The following is a 21,288-nucleotide window of genomic DNA, read 5'->3' as shown; positions in this document are numbered from 1 at the left end:
CTATGTATATGCCGTCAAGAGCACGCCAGACCTGTAGGTGGCAGTGTAACGAGAAGCTCAGGCCCACGTTAGCCAATCAGAATCCCGAAAATAGCAACAAACCACTTCCTCTCTCTTCTCTTCCTCGGCTGCCTAAACCTCTGTTTGTCTCAGTTTACATGCACACGTGCAAACAAAGTTTTCCCAAATCTCCACTCTGGCCGCAGTTTTTAGAAAGAATCGTTTTCAGAGGCGAATTCTCTGTTTGCGTGTAAACGAAGGGCACAAACGAAGGAAATGTCTCCGTTTTTCAAAATAACCATGTACAGTATAAACGGGGTATTAGGCTGCGACGCCATCTTCACAAAACATGGATAATAAAAAAGGACTTGCAGCTTTTTCCCAAAGAAACATTTTAGTGACCCATTTTGGACTTTAAATTAGGAAAAAGGAGCAATCCGTTCACTTGAGGTTTGATTCAAATTTCAGTTTAAACTCCCCCCACCTTCACGTAGGTAATAAATCCAGTCCAAATGGTGCTTCAGACTCAACACAGTGCTCTAACGTGGCTATTAAACCACTTCCTAGTCTGGTGTATCTCTCCACCTTTACAGTGACTGTTAGCTGTCCCGATTGGGACTCTAAGGGATCATTGACAGCATCATGCCAGCACAAGAAACATTTAGAGAAGACGTGCACTGGGAGACAATACCACAAATGTGCCATCGCAAAAGCTAACAACTGCCTGGATGTCAGGAAGAGTGCACCGTATTCAGCGCTGTACGCGAGTATTGCAAAAGTCCGCTCTTTTGTCTTGGTGTTAAGTGAGGCTTGTGTTCTCGTGCTAATGAAAAACAACAGAAGATCCGATGCTGAAACTCAAACCAGCTTTTTCAAATATGCTCCTGTGTGTTATTAATGATTACCTCAAGTATGAAACATTATTTTTGGGACTCGTGGTCTTCGTCTATGCTGTTTTTTAACACCACGATGAAGTACAGGAGACGGGGAAGAGAGATGAGCAACTTTTCTCAGCTCATTTGAAGAACAAAATGTGTAAATAAAAAGCTGAATATTGTATCTGTTACAGTCTGTGGAGATTTAAAGGTATAGTTTTATTTGAATATTTTGTGGAAATGAGCTCTTTTGTTTTCCTGCCGAGAGTTATGTCAAAACTATTCCTTGCCTTGGGAATCCCTATAATGAATTTAAGGGACAATTTGTTTGCATTGTGTGTTAAAGTGCTCATATTATGCTCATTTTCAGGTTCCTAATTGTGTTTAGAAGTTATATCAGAATAGGTTTACATGGTTTAATTTTCAAAAAACACCATATTTTAGTTGTACTGCACATTGCTGCAGCTCCTCTTTTCACCCTTTGTGTTGAGCTCTCTGTTTTAGCTACAGAGTGAGGCATCTCACTTCTATTCCATCTTTGTTGGGAGTCGCACATGTGCAGTACCTAGGTAAGGACTACTAGCCAGTCAGAAGCAGAGTATGAGGGCGTGCCCTGACACTAGCTAGGTAAGGACTACTAGCCAGTCAGAAGCAGAGTATGAGGGCGTGCCCTGACAGTAGCTAGGTAAGGACTACTAGCCAGTCAGAAGCAGAGTATGAGGGCGTGCCCTGACACTAGCTAGGTAAGGACTACTAGCCAGTCAGAAGCAGAGTATGAGGGCGTGCCCTGACAGTACCTAGGTAAGGACTACTAGCCAGTCAGAAGCAGAGTATGAGGGCGTGCCCTGACAGTACCTAGGTAAGGACTACTAGCCAGTCAGAAGCAGAGTATGAGGGAGTACCATGCTAGCAGCTAGGTGAGCATTATAACGTGTGTTACAAAGTGACCACGTTGGTCTCTGAAGTAAAGGCTGGACTACAATAGAGCTGTTTGGAGCAGTTGGTGAACAGTGTTTTCTGTTGGAGATGGTAAGTCCCTTTGGGGGGGGGGGGGGACTTTGGGCTTTTTCACTTTGTAAACCTATAACGTGCACAAAAAAGATGTATAACACGATAAATGAAAGGCAAAAAGCCCAAAAAGCATAATATGAGCACTTTAAATTGATACACCTTTGCATCACAGCCAGCTACTTGGGGACCAATAGATGACCCAAGGGCTATATCCCCATCTCATGAGAAATATTTCCATGAGATCCTGAACATTTGAAATTGCCACATTTTGTATAATATATGGTTTGATTGTGTGACAGCATGAAGTTACTCCCGAAGTCCAGAATCAACCCGTCAAAACTCTTCTCTCTCGTTACATTTTGTGTCAGGAAAACAGAGACTTCCTTTGCTATTAAATACGACGATGTCCTGCGGAATCTGCCTTTTTTTAGAAGCTCTCCACTCAGTTAAAACACAAGTGAACTATATATATATTCAAGGATATTTTCTGGACGGAGCCTCTCTTGCTGTAAAGATCTCTTTGCTGTATTGGATCTGTATGTTTTGTATTTGTGGTTTTACTGTGCCGTGATTGGTCGTTGGTCTCAATTGCTGTTTTCTATTCTCGTAAAATCTTTGTTTTCTTACAGAGAACTTTCTATAAGAAAACTTGGAATTGTTTTGAATTTATTTTTGTATCACTCTCTTTGAGGTTCATTGAAGAAGAAACTGGCAAAGGAGATGTTGATGCCTTAATCTGTGTACTTCAAGTTGGCTTTCAGACTTTTGTTTCAGTTTGTATTGTGAATAACAATACTTGAGCGTTGACTGATAACTTTGTTTTGATAAATTCTCTACTTAATCAGAAATAAAATTAAACTTCTCTCACAGCTGTTGTACTGCACTTTGTAGGCCCGCGGGCCAAATCCGACCCCTCGCAGATTTTTATCCTTCCCGCATTTCAAGTTAGGTTCACAATACATTTTGGCCCACCAAGTTTTTGTCGCATTTCAGAAAGTTGTGTCCCTTTATTCCAATGTTTTTTTTACTTTTTTATTATTGTTTTAGCTACATTTTCTGTCGATTTTGGTGCTTTTTCCACACTTTTTGTTGCTTTCTATGATGGCTAAGGAACTTTTTTGACGACTTTCTGGGGCCCAAACTGTAAGTGAGAAGGATACATTATGAGACATGCAATAATAGTCAAACTGTACTTAATCAGAAATAAAATAAAACTTCTCTCACAGCTGTTGAAGTGCATTTTGTATTAAAAAGAGGTAGATTTATGATTCCACACAGGGCCGTAGACAGGGGAGGGGGTTTGGGTGGTTCTAAATAATAACTTAATAATAATGACAACAACAACTTGTATTTACAGTATATAGCACCTTTCATGAAACCCAAGGGCACTTTACAGAATTACTGTGGCAAAGCTAAAGGAGGTTGTAAGCTGTGGTGAACAGGTGGTGTCTCAGGGGTTCTTTTTTTAAACATCCAGGGATGTATCATTTCGGATATATGCAAGGAGGGCGTTCCAGAGGGATGGGGCTGCAACACTAAAAGCTCTGTCTCCCAAGGTGTGGGGAATGGAAAGCAGGCCAGCGTCTGAGGACCACAGGTTTTGGGGTGTGATGTATGGATGGAGGAGGTCGGAAAAATACTGAGGGGGCCAGGGCGTGGGGGGAACATTTCACTGTACTACATGTATTACTCCACATATTTCCCTGAGTTGAGTTGATGCTTATGATGACCTCTGGTGGTCAAATGTTTAAACAAAGCGAGCGTTCTCCAGGGAAGAATCCCATGTTGAATGACAGCACATACACAAAGTTAGCTTTTCAAGTTGCTTTAGTTACTCCATCAGCAACATTTTATTCAGAACGTGTTAACAAAAACAAGCCAAACTATTTTTGTTTTGCCACAGTCGGCGGTGACAACCCCGGCTTTCCGTACGACTTTATTTTCTTGGCAACATTAAAGCCCTCCTCAACAAGGCCGAACACCACGTGCTTCCCGTCCAGCCTGGAGGGGAGAGAGGCCGATTAGTACGCCAGACTGCAGCTAAAGGTTATTTTCATTGTCGATTGTTTTCTCGGTAATGGTTTAGTTGTTCGGTCTATTAAATGTTAGAAAATGGTGAAAAATGTGCATCGTGAGTATGTTTACATGCACACTAATATTCCACTATTATTTTGAATACAACAATATTATGAATTTGATTCAGGTCCTGTTATATTCCGCTTGTATTTTCTGAATAAAGCCTTTTTCTGTACGGACTGTAAACGGTGTCGTGTTGATTGAACATCAGTATGTTTAAGTGTAACCAGAGATTATCATTTTTTGCAAGTCCAAGTCGAGTCTGAAGTCTTTGAGGGGCAAGTTCAAGTCAAGTGTCAAGTCTCTGGCCATCTGATCCGTCCCTAACACTGTATTGTTAAATCTTATGAATTCAAAGCATGTCCTGTAGCTACCATCCATACAAAATCAGTTGAAGGATAACTTTTTGGGGTCTACTTAACACATCCCTCTAGCCCTCAGACCTGGTGAAATATTAACCTAAGTCTGTCACATCATATGGATACAACTATAAAGATGCAATGTGCCTGTTCCCAGCATTAGCATTAATTAACACTTTGCGATGGTTAGCTTGTTGCCTGTGATATATGCTAAATGTAACGTCTCTTTCACTCAAAAACATTTTTAATGTCAAAGTGGAAATCAAGAGAATAGTGGCAGCGCCACACAAGTTACAGAACAACATGCATCTCAGTGTCAGTCCAAATTACACACAATAAGCAGTTTGAACTCACTGATGTAATGCCATTTATTTTCTAAGTGTTAGTACGCTCAGTGAAACTGAGTCCAGCGCGAGAGAGACCCGACTCAGAGGAGGAGAGTTAGTGAGGCCAGCGTCTCACGGCAGGTGACAGTGCACACGGATCCGCTGTTCCACGCATGGATGAAATAATGAAATAGTAAATAGGACTACAGAAACACAAATATGTGCAGAATTAAGTCGAGGGTGTAGATTTTGATACCAGCTGGAAAACCCTTCCCAACCTTGTCAAGACCATTTACCAGGACTTGTGTAAGAACTGGGGCCGTGCAGAAGAGACAATGGTCTCCATGCATCTGGAGGAAACAGTACTGATAGACTGTATTGCCTCCCTAGTCAAAGATCACCTGATCACACCACCAAAAAAGTTTAGCACCATCTCATCTCAACTGTGGGCAAAGCCATCTCCAACATCTGCGGATGTACCAGGTTAAGTCGTCTTTTTGTGAAAAACGGTGTGTTACACTGCCGTAGAAGACAGATCTCATGAAATGGCGCATGTATGACACGCCAATTCGTATGACGTACAGATAACACGCCACTTGGTTTTAGGAAAGTGGCGTCATGATGATGCCACGTTGGCCTTAAGTGGAAACAGCATTTTACATCTACAGATGTAGAACCAGGTTTGGTTGTATTTCAGTGAAACGTGGTGTGTCTGCTACGTTAGGGTTTTCTCCAGGAGTGTTTCTCCGACATTCAGTAAATATTAAAACATCCAGGTTACCGTCTCCTCCACCGGCCCCTGTCGTTAAAGGCACATAGAGGGCACCTAGATGGGGGGCAGGACCCGAGCTCTCAGGACCACCTCAGTGGTCAACAGCGTGAGCTCCCAGTTAGAAGGAGAGGGTTTTCGGTGATCGGGCCTGAGCCTTTCTGAGTTTGTGTCTGGTCTACTGTGGCTGTATGTTTGGGTTTACCCTGGGTGCTCCAGTGTTCTCCCACATTCAGTCCATATAACATAAAATAACTGATTCAATAAAAAATAAAAGTAAAATTGTATTACCGGTTTTATCATTTGCTGTTAGAGCTGTAACTATGCAACTCCGAATGAAATTCTGCCGATTCTGTTAAATATATGAATTTTCAAATACCATCCAATAAAAGAAAACCATGTTACATTTAAGTTTTGAGACAAGAACTACGAGCAGGGGATCGCTTTTCAGCTACGTTAACTACATTATATACTTGTTTTGGTGGAACATGTTCTGTTTGTATACTATAAACCTACGTAAGATGCTGCTGTAATGGCGAAATTACATTTAAGCATAATTCCTTGTATTTAGTCGTTTTATTTCTACTTTGATTTTCTTACAATACTGAAAGAGAGTTTATCTCATTCCCACATGTAGATTTTGATTTTAACTAAGTGAGACATCCAGTCTGGGACATAATGTGAGCAGGGTTAGTCTGAACAGATAAATGGGTACAAGGTCACAGTAATTATCTTTCTCTGCCTATTCAGTTTTTCCCATGCTAGTTGAGATGTAACTGGGGGGGTAAAAGTCGTACAGGGAGGAGGTGAGACATCTCCGAGATGTCTCGTGTGTTTTTCTTGATTATCTTCATGTGTATCAGATTGCCTGTAAGAATTGTAGCGTCATAATAAGCCAAGTGTGTGTGTGTGTGTGTGTGTGTGCTGTCACTCTGAAGATGCATAAAAGCCTGGTGTTCTGTTCACTCATTTGAGGAACTGACTCCACACTGGGCTGCTGTGCCTTTTATGAAATCATGTTGCTCCTATTTGCAAATATATTTCTAATCAAATACAAAAACCTAACTTGGTTTAGTCTCCTACGGTCTTATTTGTTTCACTTTACTAAACTTTCAAAACTTTACTTCTGCTGCAAAGGAAACTTCCACTACAGACCCTGATTGGTGGACAGGGCCAGCTCCTCAGCAGGAGTGAAGTCCTGTGGGGGAGGCCCCCTCCAGTCTTCTCTGCCTCATTTTTCTTCCTGTTGGCTGCAAGCCATTTCATTGTTCTATAGGCTCTTTGTATACCAATATCCTACAAAAAAGGGACTGACCCTGCAATTCTGCCTTGTACTTGTTGGCCTTAAAATATGTGCAAGTATTTCTACTGCTACTTAGCGATCTGAATAGTGTTTTTATATTCATTTTGATTTGCTCCCACGATCATTTGCCATTGCCAGGGTTGCAACTAAAATAATACAGCAACACGTTTTTAACAAGTTAAAAATTATGGAATGCACGAGTGTAATTATGGTGAGATCTTTCTCCTGTGGTAGTTATATCAATAAGTCACGTAACTTTTTTCTGCCAGCTTTCCCTCCTTGCTTTGGCAGTGGCTGTTGCTTTTAGCCTGTATTATAGGTTTAAATTCCTGATACGTTTGTGGGATTATGGTCTGCTCCTCCTGAGTGAAATATGCGGCTCTTGTTTTGTCCACGTTTGCGATTAGACACGCGGCGTGATCGCCGACCCTTTTATGCGAACGCACGCGTCTCTAGATTGGGGAAAAACCTGGGTTGACCGTGGTTGTTAGGTTAGGTGAAGCCGGTTAACTGAAAGAAATCCAGGGCTTGTTGATCTTGATTTGTAGTACAGGCCTCATGATGCATGGCTGTAGATTAAACTACCCAACAGTATATAAAAAGGAGTTAAAATGAGCATTAAAACATTAAACATCTACAGCAGGAAAATGAAACAAACATTAATGCAGCGGGACTATTACTCCAGAAACATCAGATAGAAGAGGAAAACACTGACAGGGAACATTTCACTGCACTACATGTATTACTCCACATATTTCCCTGAGTTGAGTTGATGCTTATGATGACCTCTGGTGGTCAAATGTTTAAACAAAGCGAGCGTTCTCCAGGGAAGAATCCCATGTTGAATGACAGCACATACACAAAGTTAGCTTTTCAAGTTGCTTTAGTTACTCCATCAGCAACATTTTATTCAGAACGTGTTAACAAATGTCCTCAGAGAACAGATTAGAAGTTACAAAAGGGTACACGAACAAATGTCGATAATAAAGAATGAATCTTACGGGAGAACAAGCCCAAACTATTTTAGTTCACCACAGTCGGCGATGACAACCTTGGCTTTGTCTTTCGGTTTGCCGCTGTCTGTGCCATACGACTCCATTTTCTTGACAACATCCATGCCCTCCACAACAAGGCCGAACACCACGTGCTTCCCGTCCAGCCTGGAGGGGAGAGAGGCCGATTAGTACGCCAGACGAACACCTCAAGACTGCTGCTAACGGTTATTTTCATGGTCGATTATTTTCTCGGTAATGGCTTAGTTGTTTGGTCTATTAAATGTTAGAAAATGGTGAAAATGTGCATCGTGAGTATGTTTACATGCACACTAATGGCGTTTTTCCATTACATGGTACCAGCTCGACTCGCCTCGCCGTGCGTCCGTTTTCCATTGCAGATTTTAGTATCGCCTCAGCGTGGCTGGTCGTCATAGTGACTGCCCTGGGCGTGGCTTAGTAGATTGCTTTCCCATTGACATATCCCCGACACATTTCCTGGTTCTCCGTCTCCGTAAACAACATGATATCAAAGACATAGTTAACGTTTACTGCTCCAGATTTCCCACCGTGGTCACATATATATGACTCTAGAGTCGCTACTCGCTGCGGAGATAATCGCCGTCACTCTCTCACTTCTCCCTCGCTCACTAGCTCCCCACACACACACACGCATACGGCGACTCGACACACATGCACACACCAGCGCACCAGTATAACCATCAGGCCACTTGTATGCTACGGAGAAAGCTCTGCGTGGAGCCTCCGGCAGCAAAAAAAAAAACACCGCTGGCTAAACTATTAAAAATGCCGTCTCTCGCTAGCAATGCAGTGATCAGTGACACTTCTTTCCGACCAATCAGCAGCCTGCAGGGTTTCACGTCACCTTCTCGGCTCGCCTCAGCTCGCTTGGAACCTCGACTGAGCAGGTACTAAAAAAAGAACCTGATAGCAGGTACCAGGTACTTTTTTTTCGTAATGGAAAACCAAAAAAGGCGAGTAGAGTCGAGGCGAGTAGGAAAAGCAATGTGTCAGCTGCGTGGCGTGTCCGTTTTTATTTCGGCTCCCATGTTAACAGGTTAGAGCTTACACACTGCTTGCTCAAAATAGAACCAACGCCTATTTCTTCATGCGACACGCAAGCGTGTTGGAAGTTTTTTCCAGGCAAAATAGAATAGGAAAATAAGTTTGTCATTTTGACACAAATACATATTAATACAGTGGGGGAAATAAGTATTTGACCCCTTGCTGATTTTGCAGGTTTGCCCACTTACAAAGAATGCAAAAATCTACAATTGTAATCATATGTACATTCTAACAGTGAAAGACAGAATCCCAAAGAAAATTCCAGAAAATCACATCATATGAATTTATTAAAATTGATAACCATCTGATGAGGAAAAACAAGTATTTGACCCCCTGGACAAACAGCAAGTATTCTGGCTCCTACAAGCCAGTTAGTCTTTCTTTAAGACACAGCCCCAATCCGAACCAATTATCTACATCAAATACACCTGCCTCACCTCGTTACCTGTATAAAAGACACCTGTCAACACCCAAACAACCAGCATCCAACTTCACCACCATGGGCAAGACCAAAGAGCTTTCTACGGACATCAGGGACAAGATTGTTGATCTGCACAAGGCTGGGATGGGCTACAAGAGAATCGGAAAGCAACTTGGAGAGAAAAGATCAACTGTCGGTGCAGTTATCAGGAAATGGAAGAAGCACCACACCACCGCCAACCTCCCTCGGTCTGGGCCTCCACACAAGATCTTGCCTCGTGGGGTGTCCCTGATCATGCGAACGGTGAGGAATCATTCCAAAACCACAAGGGGGGAACTGATGAATCAACTGAAGGCAGCTGGGACCACAGTTACAAAAGAAACGGTTGGTAACACACTACGCCGTCATGGGTTGAAATCCTGCAGCGCACGCAAGGTCCCCCTGCTCAAGAAGAAACATGTACAGGCCCGCATGAAGTTCGCCATTCACCACCTGGACGACTCAGAAGAGGCCTGGAAGAAGGTGATGTGGTCAGATGAGACCAAAATAGAACTTTTCAACTTGTCGTGTTTGGAGGGCAAAGAACACAGAGTACAACCCAAAGAACACCATCCCCACCGTCAAGCATGGTGGTGGCAACATCATGCTTTGGGGGTGCTTTTCAGCCAAGGGGACGGGACAACTCCATCGTATTGAGGGGAGGATGGACGGGGCCATGTATCGTGGAATTCTGGACCGACATGTCCTTCCCTCAGTGAGAGAGCTGAAGATGGGTCGAGGATGGGTGTTTCAGCACGACAACGACCCTAAGCACACCGCCAAAGCAACAAAAGAGTGGCTGAAGAAGAAGCACATCAAGGTTCTGGAGTGGCCTAGCCAGTCTCCAGACCTGAATCCGATTGAAAATCTTTGGAGGGAGCTTAAAATTGAGTTGCCAGGCGACAACCTCGAACCTGAATGATTTGGAGGCTGTCTGCAGGGGAGGAGGGCCAACATCCCTGCCGAAATGTGCACAAACCTTGTCACAAACTATAAAAACCGTTTGACATCTGTGCTGGCCAATAATGGCTTTTCTACAAAATATTAACATGCTGTTTGTCCAGGGGGTCAAATACTTGTTTTTCCTCATCAGATGGTTATCAATTTTAATAAATTCATATGATGTGATTTTCTGGAATTTTCTTTGGGATTCTGTCTTTCACTGTTAGAATGTACATATGATTAAAATTGTAGATTTTTCCATTCTTTGTAAGTGGGCAAACCTGCAAAATCAGCAAGGGGTCAAATACTTATTTCCCCCACTGTAAATGACATTTTGATGTTTGAAAGTCTCTAGGTTTTCACATAAATGCAGATCTAAATGTATTTTAATAAATTGTCAAATATTGCACCTGTGAATACAGAACGAAATATTCTGGAGCCTATTTTGCCGTCAATACTGCTGACGTTGTCTTTGCTGTAATCAGATCAGTATATGTTGTGTGTGTGCAAAGACAGAAAACACCACGCTCACGCCACGCAGCCAGTGTGCAGGAGCCCTAATATTCCACTATTATTCCGGATATGACATTATGAATTTGATTCAGGTCATGTTATATTCCGGTGGTATTTTCTGAATAAAAAGGCCTTTTTTCCGAATATTGTATTTTCCGATTAAGACGTGGGATATTGTGGCCGGTTTAGCTCAGTAGTTGGCGATTAATTTAATAGTTAACTGAATCGATTAATCTTTGCTCTATGTTGACTAAACCTGAAAGCAGCAGCAGCACAGGGGTTAAAGTAGAGCTCACCAGCTAGTTTTTTCTGTGCAGAGGAAGAACTGGGATCCGTTGGTGTTGGGCCCGGCATTAGCCATGGACAGGATGCCCGGGCCTGTGTGCTTCAGCTGAAAGTTCTCATCAGCAAACTTCTCCCCGTAGATGGATTTGCCTCCAGTTCCATTGTGATTGGTGAAGTCCCCGCCCTGAAAAAAGTAAAAGGTTAACTCAGTATTTGTGGCCACAGCCATTACAAAGATCTAGTTCCTTGCCTTTACTTTACCTGGCACATGAATTTAGTGATGATACGGTGGAACGTGGAGCCCTTGTAGCCAAAACCCTTCTCCCCGGTGCACAAAGCACGGAAATTTTCTGTGAAATAAAAGACACGGCACTTCATTAACTGCAGAAAAATAAATTGTTCATGTCACAAGTAACAAGCACTATTTCTCAAACTCAAACCACCCAGGTCACTAGCCAGGCTGTTGAGTACTTTATTAATTATCTTTTGCATCAATATTTTCCATCTAGCTCTACCTGTGATACTGCTTTGCATTAGGCATGACGTCGACATCATATTTTTTGCGTCAATGCTTCGCCACACACGTGGGAGACCAAAACGTTGCAGAATGGAGGACGAAATGGCAACCTCCTCACATAATTCCCAACAAAGCCCTGCAAAAAGCCCCAATAAAAGAAAGACCAAAAAAAAAGAAAAAACAGCTCGCCCTAAATCATCGAAGGTATGGGAATTCTTCAAATTTAGTCCCAAACGTAAAAGGTGTCGTTATTTGCAGTCTTTGCCAAATGGAGTTGGCATTCCACACCAGCAATGTGGGAGCATCTGAAATGGAGGAACCCCGTTGTCACTCGTGAAGGAGACAATAATAACTAAGTACTAATTTAGTACTAATGTCGGCTAAATTCATTTCATGTTTGTGCAGTGTGTTGTGTAGCTTGAGCTCTGCACACTTTGGTGGTGCTAGCTAACCATCTTAGCTCTCCGTGCAGTTTGTTGGTGCTAGGTTAGTAGCTAACGTTAACGTTAGCTAGCTACTGGTGCCTAGGCCTAGACAGCTGTGTTTAGCTAACGTTAGTCATCTAACGTTGGCTTGAATGGTAGCTAGCTTACGGCTGCAAAACACAGTCATCTCTAGTAGCTAACATTAGCTACTAACCTAGCACAAACAAACTGCACAGAGAGCCAAGATGCGTTGGTTAGCCTAGCACCACCAACGTGCACAGCTCCTAGATCTAGATAACGGTAGCAAGCAGATTGCAGTAGCTTTTAACGTTATCCGTCTAACGTTAGCTAACTCACGAGTCACGACTTAACGTTAGTTAGCATTGACTCATGCTGTGGTCGTTTACGAGTCAAATACATAACATTAGACTAACGTTAGCCAGCTTAAACAGGCTGGCCTTTCATTTTGTAACAGCAACATTTTTATTTTGTGTAAAGCAGAAGATTTTTTGCTGTGCAAAAAACTGTTGTTTAATAAAGTATATTAAGAATTTTTGGGTATTTATTTGAGATACATTTTGGTTTTTATTAGGAAACAGAAAAATAATCGTTGTATTAATCGTCCAATTAGCGTGTCTTTATGGTGGGTTGCATCAGTTTGAAGTAGTGCTGGGCTACTTTGTGTCACTTTGTAGTCATGTTGAGTAGTCTCTTTGCGGTTGTTTTGCGTCTTTGCAGTTGTTTTTAAATCTCTTTCTGGTCATTTTGCATCTCCGTTGTCATATGCATCTTTGTGGTTGTTCGTACTTCGTAAATCTCCTTTTGGTCTTTTTTTTTTTTGCGCCTCTTTGTGGTCGTTTGTATCTCTGAAGCAGTTTTGAGTCTCATTGTGGTCATTTGTGTCTCTTTGTACGGAGTTTCTGCAAGTTTCACAAAGTCAAATGTAAGACTTTTTAAGACCATGAATGACATTAAAGACCTTTATCACAACATCAACTGAACCCTGCATTCAGATTTTTTTTAAGCCAAATATCTCTTAACTTTTACTTGCCCAAAGTTGAGAAAAAAAAACAAAACAGACAGAGGCATTACATGGATGTAGGAAAATGAAGGAAGAATGATGTCAGAATCTTAACTTCAGAGAATATGACAATTAAAACTGCAGAAACAGAATGATGCATTTGAACCATTTACTCATAACCTAAACAAGACTGGTCTGGGAGACCAAAATATCTCAGTCAGTCAGTAATGTAATTTGCAGGTTTTCACGTTGGGAGTTACATCAAGGTTGTGTATAAATTGCGGTCATCCACCAAGTGGAAATGACCAACACCAGGACACTAAGAAAAGTTATTTTTAATCCTCTCCCCACTCATTGATCATATAAGTGGTACTGTGGCACTCCTCACGGTTTACACACTTTTTTTTTTTTGGCTCTACCAACTTGTTATGCAGGCTCTCACAAACTGAGTCACCCACAGCCTCGCCTCCATTTTAAACCCAGACGCTCAGGTGAGGATTGATAGCCAATCACAAATCCCTTTCAGGTGTGTGTGTGTGTGTGTGTGTGTGTGTGTGTGTGTGTGTGTGTGTGTGTGTGTGTGTGTGTGTGTGTGTGCGTGTGTAAGTAAAAAGCCAGAGCAGCAGCAACTCTGTGGTTACAGTTACTGATGCATGCAATCAACTTTAGAAAGCTTTCACAAACTTACCTGCAGTCTTTGGGACCACATCAGCCCGGAGCTGCAAAACAAACACACACACAGGCCTTTTTTTGCAACTCATACTTGGGTTAAATGTAAAACACATTTAAGCCGCCGATTTTAAACCATAGTTGAGTGGAAGTTAAGTGATGCTTTCCTTACCTCCATTACAATCCTGCCAGTCTTAGCTCCATTAATAGTGATGTCGAAGAAAACTCTGGGTTTTGCCATGTTTCCCAACGAGCTCGTGCTTTAGGGTGTAAAAGATAAACTTGTATGGACAGCGTGCCAGACAGGATACACTTCTGTATTTATGTGAGCCTATGCACCGGAGACGCAGAGGCAGCCGACAGCCAATCACAACCAATGTTCAGGCTCAAGAACGGACCAATAGGTATGAAGATGGGCGGAGTTAAGCGGTTGGAAACGTTGCTAACAGGGGCGGAGCAATGAGCAGTTTCTGAAAAAAAAGTTGAAAGCATTGAAAGCGTGTACAAACGTGTTCAAATCTAACCCACCCCAAAATAATAGGTGCGGTTAAAATGCCTTTCAGTGGGGAAGAAAAGGGAGGTGGCTATCTTCTGGAAATATGTGTCCCTACATGAAAATAAAAGTGTTTTTATATGTTGTCTACTCCCATGACAGCTCCTAAACCAACCAACTAAAACCCTATTTGTATTTAAAGTGCACTAATGATTGTCTATTCTGGCAGAAATCCCACCTGGTGAGAAGACTAACTTACATTTAGTCAGTTACTGAAGGCTACATCAGTGATAGACTTTAGTTAAGAAAAAGTACTAATACCACACGGTGAAAACACTGTCACAAGTAAAAGTCCTGCATTGAAAATGCAATTTAAGTAAAAGTATGAAGGCCTAAGTATCGTCAGGAAAATGTACTTAAAGTATTAAAAGTAAAAGTACCCAATGCAGAAAAATCCTCACATTTCAGAAACTGGAAACAATCCAAACTGTTCTGTGTTTAATGGTCTAAGCCAAGGACCCCTTAACTGAAAGAGAGACGGAGTAGGGACCCCCTACTACACATATTGTATAAAATAGAGTTGCATATTAAACTGGGCTTACAATAACGTGTAGGGCAGCCTAAAGTCTTTATACATACCTTTTTAGTGCATAGAATACTAAGCTATTACAATAATTGTTGGCATGATTTAATGAATCAAGTTTTAATGTTAAACATCCATGTGGGCACAGTGAATCCTTATTAACTGTATCCGTGGATGGCTACCAGTGATTATCTTACCTTTAGGTCAGTAAGCCCATCATCAATGTGTTTTTTTTCACAAACTTTTATGGCTTTTTATGATTTATATTTGCTAATAATTTGAGATCCAGGGTACAAGCGGACAAAATGGGTTACCTCAGGAGGTGTGGCTGGCGTCCCCCTTAGAGAGAGGGTGAGACATTCAGTCATCCCTGAGGAACTGAGTACTAAGGAGCCAGGTGAGGTGGTTTGGGCATCTGGTAAGGACGCCCCCTGTGCGCCTCCCTAGGGAGGTGTTCCAGGCCCGTCCAGCTGGGAGGAGGTCTCGGGGAAGACCCAGGACTAGGTGGAGGGATTATATCTCCACCTAGTCCTGGGAGCGACTCGGGACTCGGGACTCCCCCATCAGAGCTGGTTAACGTGGCTCAGGAAAGGGAAGTTTGGGGTCCCCTGCTGGAGCTGCTTCCCTGGCGACACAACCCCGGATAAGCGGACAACAGTTATCTTGGGATGGATGGATGGAATAATTAAGACATTTTAATTTATAAAAAAAACTTTCAAATGTTGCAAAGAAACTCCCTTCATTTACTTAGCCTGATGATGGTCTAGTACCAAAACGTTGCCTATTATTACATTTATTTAGCCTGATGATGGTCTAGTACCAAAACGTTGCCCATTATTACATTTACTTAGCCCGATGATGGTCTAGTACCAAAACGTTGCCTATTATTACATTTACTTAGCCCGATGATGGTCTAGTACCAAAACGTTGCCTATTATTACATTTACTTAGCCCGATGATGGTCTAGTACCAAAACGTTGCCTATTATTACATTTACTTAGCCCGATGATGGTCTAGTACCAAAACGTTGCCTATTATTACATTTACTTAGCCCGATGATGGTCTAGTACCAAAACGTTGCCTATTATTACATTTATTTAGCCCGATGATGGTCTAGTACCAAAACGTTGCCCATTATTACATTTACTTAGCCCGATGATGGTCTAGTACCAAAACGTTGCCTATTATTACATTTACTTAGCCCGATGATGGTCTAGTACCAAAACGTTGCCTATTATTACATTTACTTAGCCCGATGATGGTCTAGTACCAAAACGTTGCCTATTATTACATTTACTTAGCCCGATGATGGTCTAGTACCAAAACGTTGCCTATTATTACATTTACTTAGCCCGATGATGGTCTAGTACCAAAACGCGTTGCCTATTATTACATTTACTTAGCCCGATGATGGTCTAGTACCAAAACGTTGCCTATTATTACATTTATTTAGCCCGATGATGGTCTAGTACCAAAACGTTGCCTATTATTACATTTACTTAGCCCGATGATGGTCTAGTACCAAAACGTTGCCCATTATTACATTTACTTAGCCCGATGATGGTCTAGTACCAAAACGTTGCCCATTATTACATTTACTTAGCCCGATGATGGTCTAGTACCAAAACGTTGCCCATTATGACATTTACTTAGCCCGATGATGGTCTAGTACCAAAACGTTGCCTATTATTACATTTACTTAGCCTGATGATGGTCTAGTACCAAAACGTTGCCAAATTATTACATTTACTTAGCCTGATGATGGTCTAGTACCAAAACGTTGCCTATTATTACATTTACTTAGCCTGATGATGGTCTAGTACCAAAACGTTGCCTATTATTACATTTATTTGTTGTAAGTCAGACAGTACACAGGAGTTTCTTTGCAACATCTGACTAACGTCTCCCCCTCCAACGGACCTGTCGCATGTTATAGATGTGCAACGTTTTGTTTTTGTAATGAAAAAGTTTAAAAAAATGAATAATAACTTAAAAATAATAATTTGGTGGGCCCCTGCAGTAACTCTGAACACCCCCTAGGGGCCCCGGACCCATTACATTCAGTTTGAGCTCTTTGTGTGGAGCAGTCATGTCTCCTGGAAGCATGTCCCCGGCTGTAGCTCCCTCTGGAACCAGTAAGCTGAACATGACATCAGGTCAGTCCCACTGAGACACTTCTTAGCAGTGTCAGCAGGCTTTGACTTTCTCTCTCTTCCTCACCCACACAACGCACATCTGACTCTTCTGATCGCTTAACCCTCGCGTCGTCTTCCTGTTGACCATCAACTTGTTGTCCTTTTCCAACGTTTTTCTTGCTTTTTTCAACGCTTTGTTTCATTAATGGCCGATAAACCGAACTTAAATGACATTATACCGCATTTTTGAGTTTAAAAAAGCAGAAATTATGAATTATTTTGACTAATAGTTAAGATAAGAGGATGTTGAGTGGATCACAGACTGGTTTATGCAAAAAACAAACAAATTCAATGGAAGTAATGATTCGTTTTATCTGTGAAGAATGTTCATGCATGCATCCAGGTTATTTTGGGGAAATTTGGTTGAAAGTAACCCATATTTGTGATATAAAAAAGCTTTTAAAATGGGTCAAATTTGACCCAAGGAATACACAAGGGTTAAAGACTAAACTTTATTTGACTGATTTTATTTATTTTTTTTACACATAGTGGTGTATTCTTTATACTAGGACAGGTTTTTATATCTCCTTCCTTACAGTGTTGTAATACATGTTAATATATGAAAAGGTAACATCAGTATCAAGGCCTATACTGTACACACCCCTGGAGGTTTAAAATCAGGTATGCCCCTTTTTAACTTTGAGCCTCTGCCCCTTCACAGGCCTCTGCACGGCTCTGTTGTTTCTCTAATACCTGGAACAATCATTCCCATCCCATAATATTCTTTTTTGCAATGCAAATGTTGTTAACTTGCTCCAGTAAATAGGACGGACCTTAGATACGACCAGGCAACGGGAGAGGGAGTGAGTGAACAACGATGGTCACTTCAGAGGGAAATATCACCCATAATGCTTTGCAGTTATGCCCTTGTGGCTTTTGGCAATGTATGGTAACAGTGTTACGTAATATTAAGGGGGGAACTACTAATGAAACACAGTTTTAGTTTAATATTTATTGTCTCAAAGAGGAAATGTTGGCTGAAAAAAGCAACAGGTGATGGTCATCTCAAAAAAAGAAATGTTGAAAAACTGACAAAAAAAACATTGATAAAAGCAACAAAAACGTCAAAAAAAATAGAATGACATAAACAATCAGCTCTCAGCAACAAACACGGAGACTAAAATAACACGGTTCAACGTTAAGCTTTCTACTTGTCCAGAGGCAGTTTTTACTGGCCCCTTTCTTTTTTTAAACCTCGAAGAGGAATGTCTGAAAAAAACTTTTTTTTAAAAGCATTGAAAAAGTAAAAAACTTCAAAAAAAATTGTGAAAAAACATTTTTTATAAAAGTCGAAATCATTGGAAAACAAGTCAAATGTAAAAGCAAAAAGTCCTAAAACATAAAAAATTACTTGGAAAATGTAAAAACCGTCAAAATTGTAAAAGCTTTTTTTTTTTTTTTTTTTTTTTTTTTTTTTTTTTTTTAAACATCTCATGTCAGGCAGGTGGGTTGTTATATTTATTTGCCCCATGTGGTGTTTTATTTGCCCCGGGCCATCGGGCAACCCTTACTGTTGAACCCTGAATAAGTTGAAGAGTTAAAACACAGAATTTAACCCTTAAATGACTTCTGTCTATTTCAGTTTACACAACTCAGCAGAGGCTCCAGTATAAAGAAAAAGTCCAGCATAGAGGGGCTGAGTGAATGTGGTCTGGACTCTGTGGAGGAGAGTCATGGTTTCAGAGACGCTGTAGAAGGACAGAATACCTGCACTGTGATCCAGGTACACTCCTACTCTGGAGGACACAGGACCTGAGATGGGAGTTTGGACTTTGTTGTACCTAAATATATAACTGTTGTTGTTACACTCTAGCGCCCAAGATTTGTGATTGTGTCCAAATCCACATTCACTCGACCCCCCTTCTCTGCTGATATTCTTGTATGAGACTGCTACATAAACTGCTACTCTCATCTCCACCTCCCAGTAACAACATCCAGTCAGACTCTCTCTACTCAGGACCTGAGGCCAGTCAGTGAATCTGTCTGGGTGACTAGAATAAGACTCTTGTTGACCCATTACTGTTGCTCTCCTGTTCCCCTCAGATAATAACAGCTCTGTGTGTGCTGTGTTTGGATCCAGTGTGATGTCACGTGAATATTTTAAGAATCCAGCTCTGGTCTCGGGCTCTGGTGGTGGCAGTAAAACATCCACTTCAGTCCCTGTCAGTGAGACGGTTGTCCTCTTCTCTCTCAGGACGTCCTGTAGTTTATCTCTGACTTCTGACACGGCTGCTGTCACGTCCTCAAAGCAGCTCAGAGGACGGATATGGATGCTGGATGCTGATTGGCTGAGAGGAGACAGTGAGGGGTAGTTGTGTAGAAACTGGTTGTGATCCTCTGTGTGTGAGAGCTTCTCCAGCTCAGCGTCTTTCCTCTTCAGCTCAGTGATCTCCTGCTCCAGCTCCTCCTGAAGCTCTCTGACTCGACTCTCTTCTCTTTTCTGCTGGGATCTGACCTGCTGCTTCACATCAGAGCTTCTTTTCTCCAGGAGACGGATCAGCTCGGTGAAGATCTTCTCGCTGTCCTCCACTGCTTTATCAGCAGAGAGACTGATGGCCTCCGCCTGCTGTTGAAGCAGCTTCACATCTTCCTCTCTGTCCTGGATTCTCCGCTGGATGTTTTGTCGACTCCCCTCGAGCTCTCTCTGCCTCTCAGCTCTCTCTGCTGCAGCTGAGACTGTGTCGTGGCCTTTATGTTCATCAACAGAGCAGAGATAACAGATAAGCTGCCGATCAGTACGGCAGAACATCTTCATCACCTCATCATGACGAGAGCAGACGTTCTCCTGGAGCTTCTTGGACGGCTCCACCAGCTTGTGTTTCTTTAACGGAGCGACATCGTAATGAGGCTGGAGGTGTTTCTCACAGTAAGAAGCCAGACATTGCAGACAGGACTTGTGTGCTTTGAGTTTTCTCCCGGTGCAGACATCACAGGCCACATCTCCAGCTCCAGCATAGCAGTGATCAGCAGGAGCAGCTTGGAGTCCAGTCTTCTTCAGCTCCTCCACTAAATCTGCTAACATGGTGCTTTTCAGCAGGACAGGCCTCGGTGTGAAGCTCTGCCTGCACTGAGGGCAGCTGTAGATGTACTTACGATCCTCTTCATCCCAGAAACCTTTAATACAGTTCATGCAGTAGCTGTGTCCACAGGGAGTAGTCACCGGATCCTTCAGAAGATCCAGACAGATGGAACAAGAGAAGGTTTCCCGGTCCAGCTGAACTCCTTTCTGCGCCATTTCATCTCTCGCTCAGTGACGACTGTCTGACTCTCACTTCCTGAGAAGTGAAACTAGTCTGAGCTCTGATCTAAAAACAGCAGCGATACTCTGTTGTACTTCAGCAGCATGTTGGTTACACCCATCTGCAAACTGTAGATCTGAAGGGGAGGGAACAAGGAAATGAGTGGACACAGTGGAGCTGGCTGTGTTTGAGAGCAGGAAGAGGAGGGAAGGGTTATCAAGCTCTACTTTATTCCTGGAAGAGGAGTGCTTTGAGAGAGATACTGGGTGTGTTGCAATGCCCATACTACCATAAGCATGAGAGAAAAAGATTAAGTATGATACGTGATGAGGAGCGCAGCAACACTTGTTGACAACAGAGCTCATTTGTCATTTAAAACTCTGCTGACTTCAGCTTTTAGGAGGTAAACTCTTCTTAGAATCAAAGGGTTTGGAGACAGCACCCCAGTTTACTAAATTACTGAGTTGTCCTGTTATTAAGTTCAATCATACTTTACATTGTTTACAATAACTCAAGCACAGAACATGGAAGACGCATGAATTAAACATTGCTTTTTAGGCCAAACAACCCATTCAAATCAGTTACTTATTGCAGCTCTGAACAGGAATTGAATGCTTTCACAAGTTTACTAAACTCATCCATCTATAAATCAAGAAATCTCTGTGCATGTGTCCCCAAACATGCGCAGTAAATCAGCGGCGGCGGAGAGGTCCGACATCCCTACAAGGCTCATTCATTGCGTTTCCCCGGCTACTGGTGTCATGCCAAAAACTGATTGCTGCCTATATGCAATGATGATATAGGGAACACGGGCACTGCACTTGTATTATATATTTAACCCGTTCCCAGTGTTATTATTTTCATGTTTTAGTATCTTTTAGATTAGATTGTATCACCAGAGCACCACTAAAAACAAATCAAGTTTAGTATCATATATTTATATATATATATATATATATATATATATATATATATATATATATATATATAGGGCACTAATCAAGTTCAACCTGCACTGACATCTAGTGGTGAAATGTGTCAACTGCAATAATCTCATCTTGTTGTTTGGTTCCCATTGGCAATAATTAGACTAACGTTGGGATTCATTAACTAACTTGATTCAAAAACTTTTTTTTTTTCAACATTTTG

The 21,288-nt window shown here is 41.9% G+C and overlaps 2 protein-coding genes across 3 annotated transcripts; both read right to left on the bottom strand.

Moving 5' to 3' along the window:
• Positions 1-7,584: 7,584 nt before the first annotated feature.
• On the bottom strand, positions 7,585-13,993 carry LOC114570668 (peptidyl-prolyl cis-trans isomerase). 2 transcript variants are annotated; one of them, XM_028601092.1, is made up of 5 exons: positions 13,802-13,993; positions 13,649-13,679; positions 11,259-11,347; positions 11,009-11,181; positions 7,585-7,879 (listed from the first exon to the last, which is right to left on the bottom strand). In XM_028601092.1, exons 1-5 carry the CDS (start codon positions 13,868-13,870, stop codon positions 7,738-7,740), a joined length of 504 nt encoding a protein of 167 aa, XP_028456893.1. In that variant the 5' UTR covers positions 13,871-13,993; the 3' UTR covers positions 7,585-7,737. The 2 variants fall into 2 exon arrangements, with proteins under 2 accessions (XP_028456893.1, XP_028456894.1); XM_028601093.1 differs by lacking the exons at positions 13,649-13,679; positions 13,802-13,993 and adding an exon at positions 11,513-12,461.
• A 4,317-nt stretch (positions 13,994-18,310) lies between these two features.
• On the bottom strand, positions 18,311-20,158 carry LOC114571102 (tripartite motif-containing protein 16-like). Its single transcript, XM_028601904.1, has one exon. The coding sequence runs from the start codon at positions 20,133-20,135 to the stop codon at positions 18,474-18,476; it is 1,662 nt and encodes a 553-aa protein (XP_028457705.1). The 5' UTR covers positions 20,136-20,158; the 3' UTR covers positions 18,311-18,473.
• Positions 20,159-21,288: the final 1,130 nt, after the last annotated feature.

Source organism: Perca flavescens, chromosome 16 (assembly GCF_004354835.1).
Source record: "Perca flavescens isolate YP-PL-M2 chromosome 16, PFLA_1.0, whole genome shotgun sequence".
NCBI classification, from domain to species: Eukaryota; Metazoa; Chordata; class Actinopteri; order Perciformes; family Percidae; genus Perca; species Perca flavescens.
The sequence above is the reverse complement of the archived record's forward strand: the minus strand, read 5'-3'. Positions and strand labels throughout refer to the sequence as shown.

Excerpts from the sequence above, each read along its gene's own strand:
- LOC114570668 (XM_028601092.1), bottom strand. The coding sequence starts at position 13,870 with ATGGCAAAACCCAGAGTTTTCTTCGACATCACTATTAATGGAGCTAAG. Across the intron at positions 13,680-13,801 it reads CTGGCAGGATTGTAATGGAG|CTCCGGGCTGATGTGGTCCC; the intron begins GTAAGGAAAGCA and ends TTTGTTTTGCAG. Across the intron at positions 11,182-11,258 it reads TCACTAAATTCATGTGCCAG|GGCGGGGACTTCACCAATCA; the intron begins GTAAAGTAAAGG and ends TACTTTTTTCAG.
- LOC114571102 (XM_028601904.1), bottom strand. The coding sequence starts at position 20,135 with ATGGCGCAGAAAGGAGTTCAGCTGGACCGGGAAACCTTCTCTTGTTCC.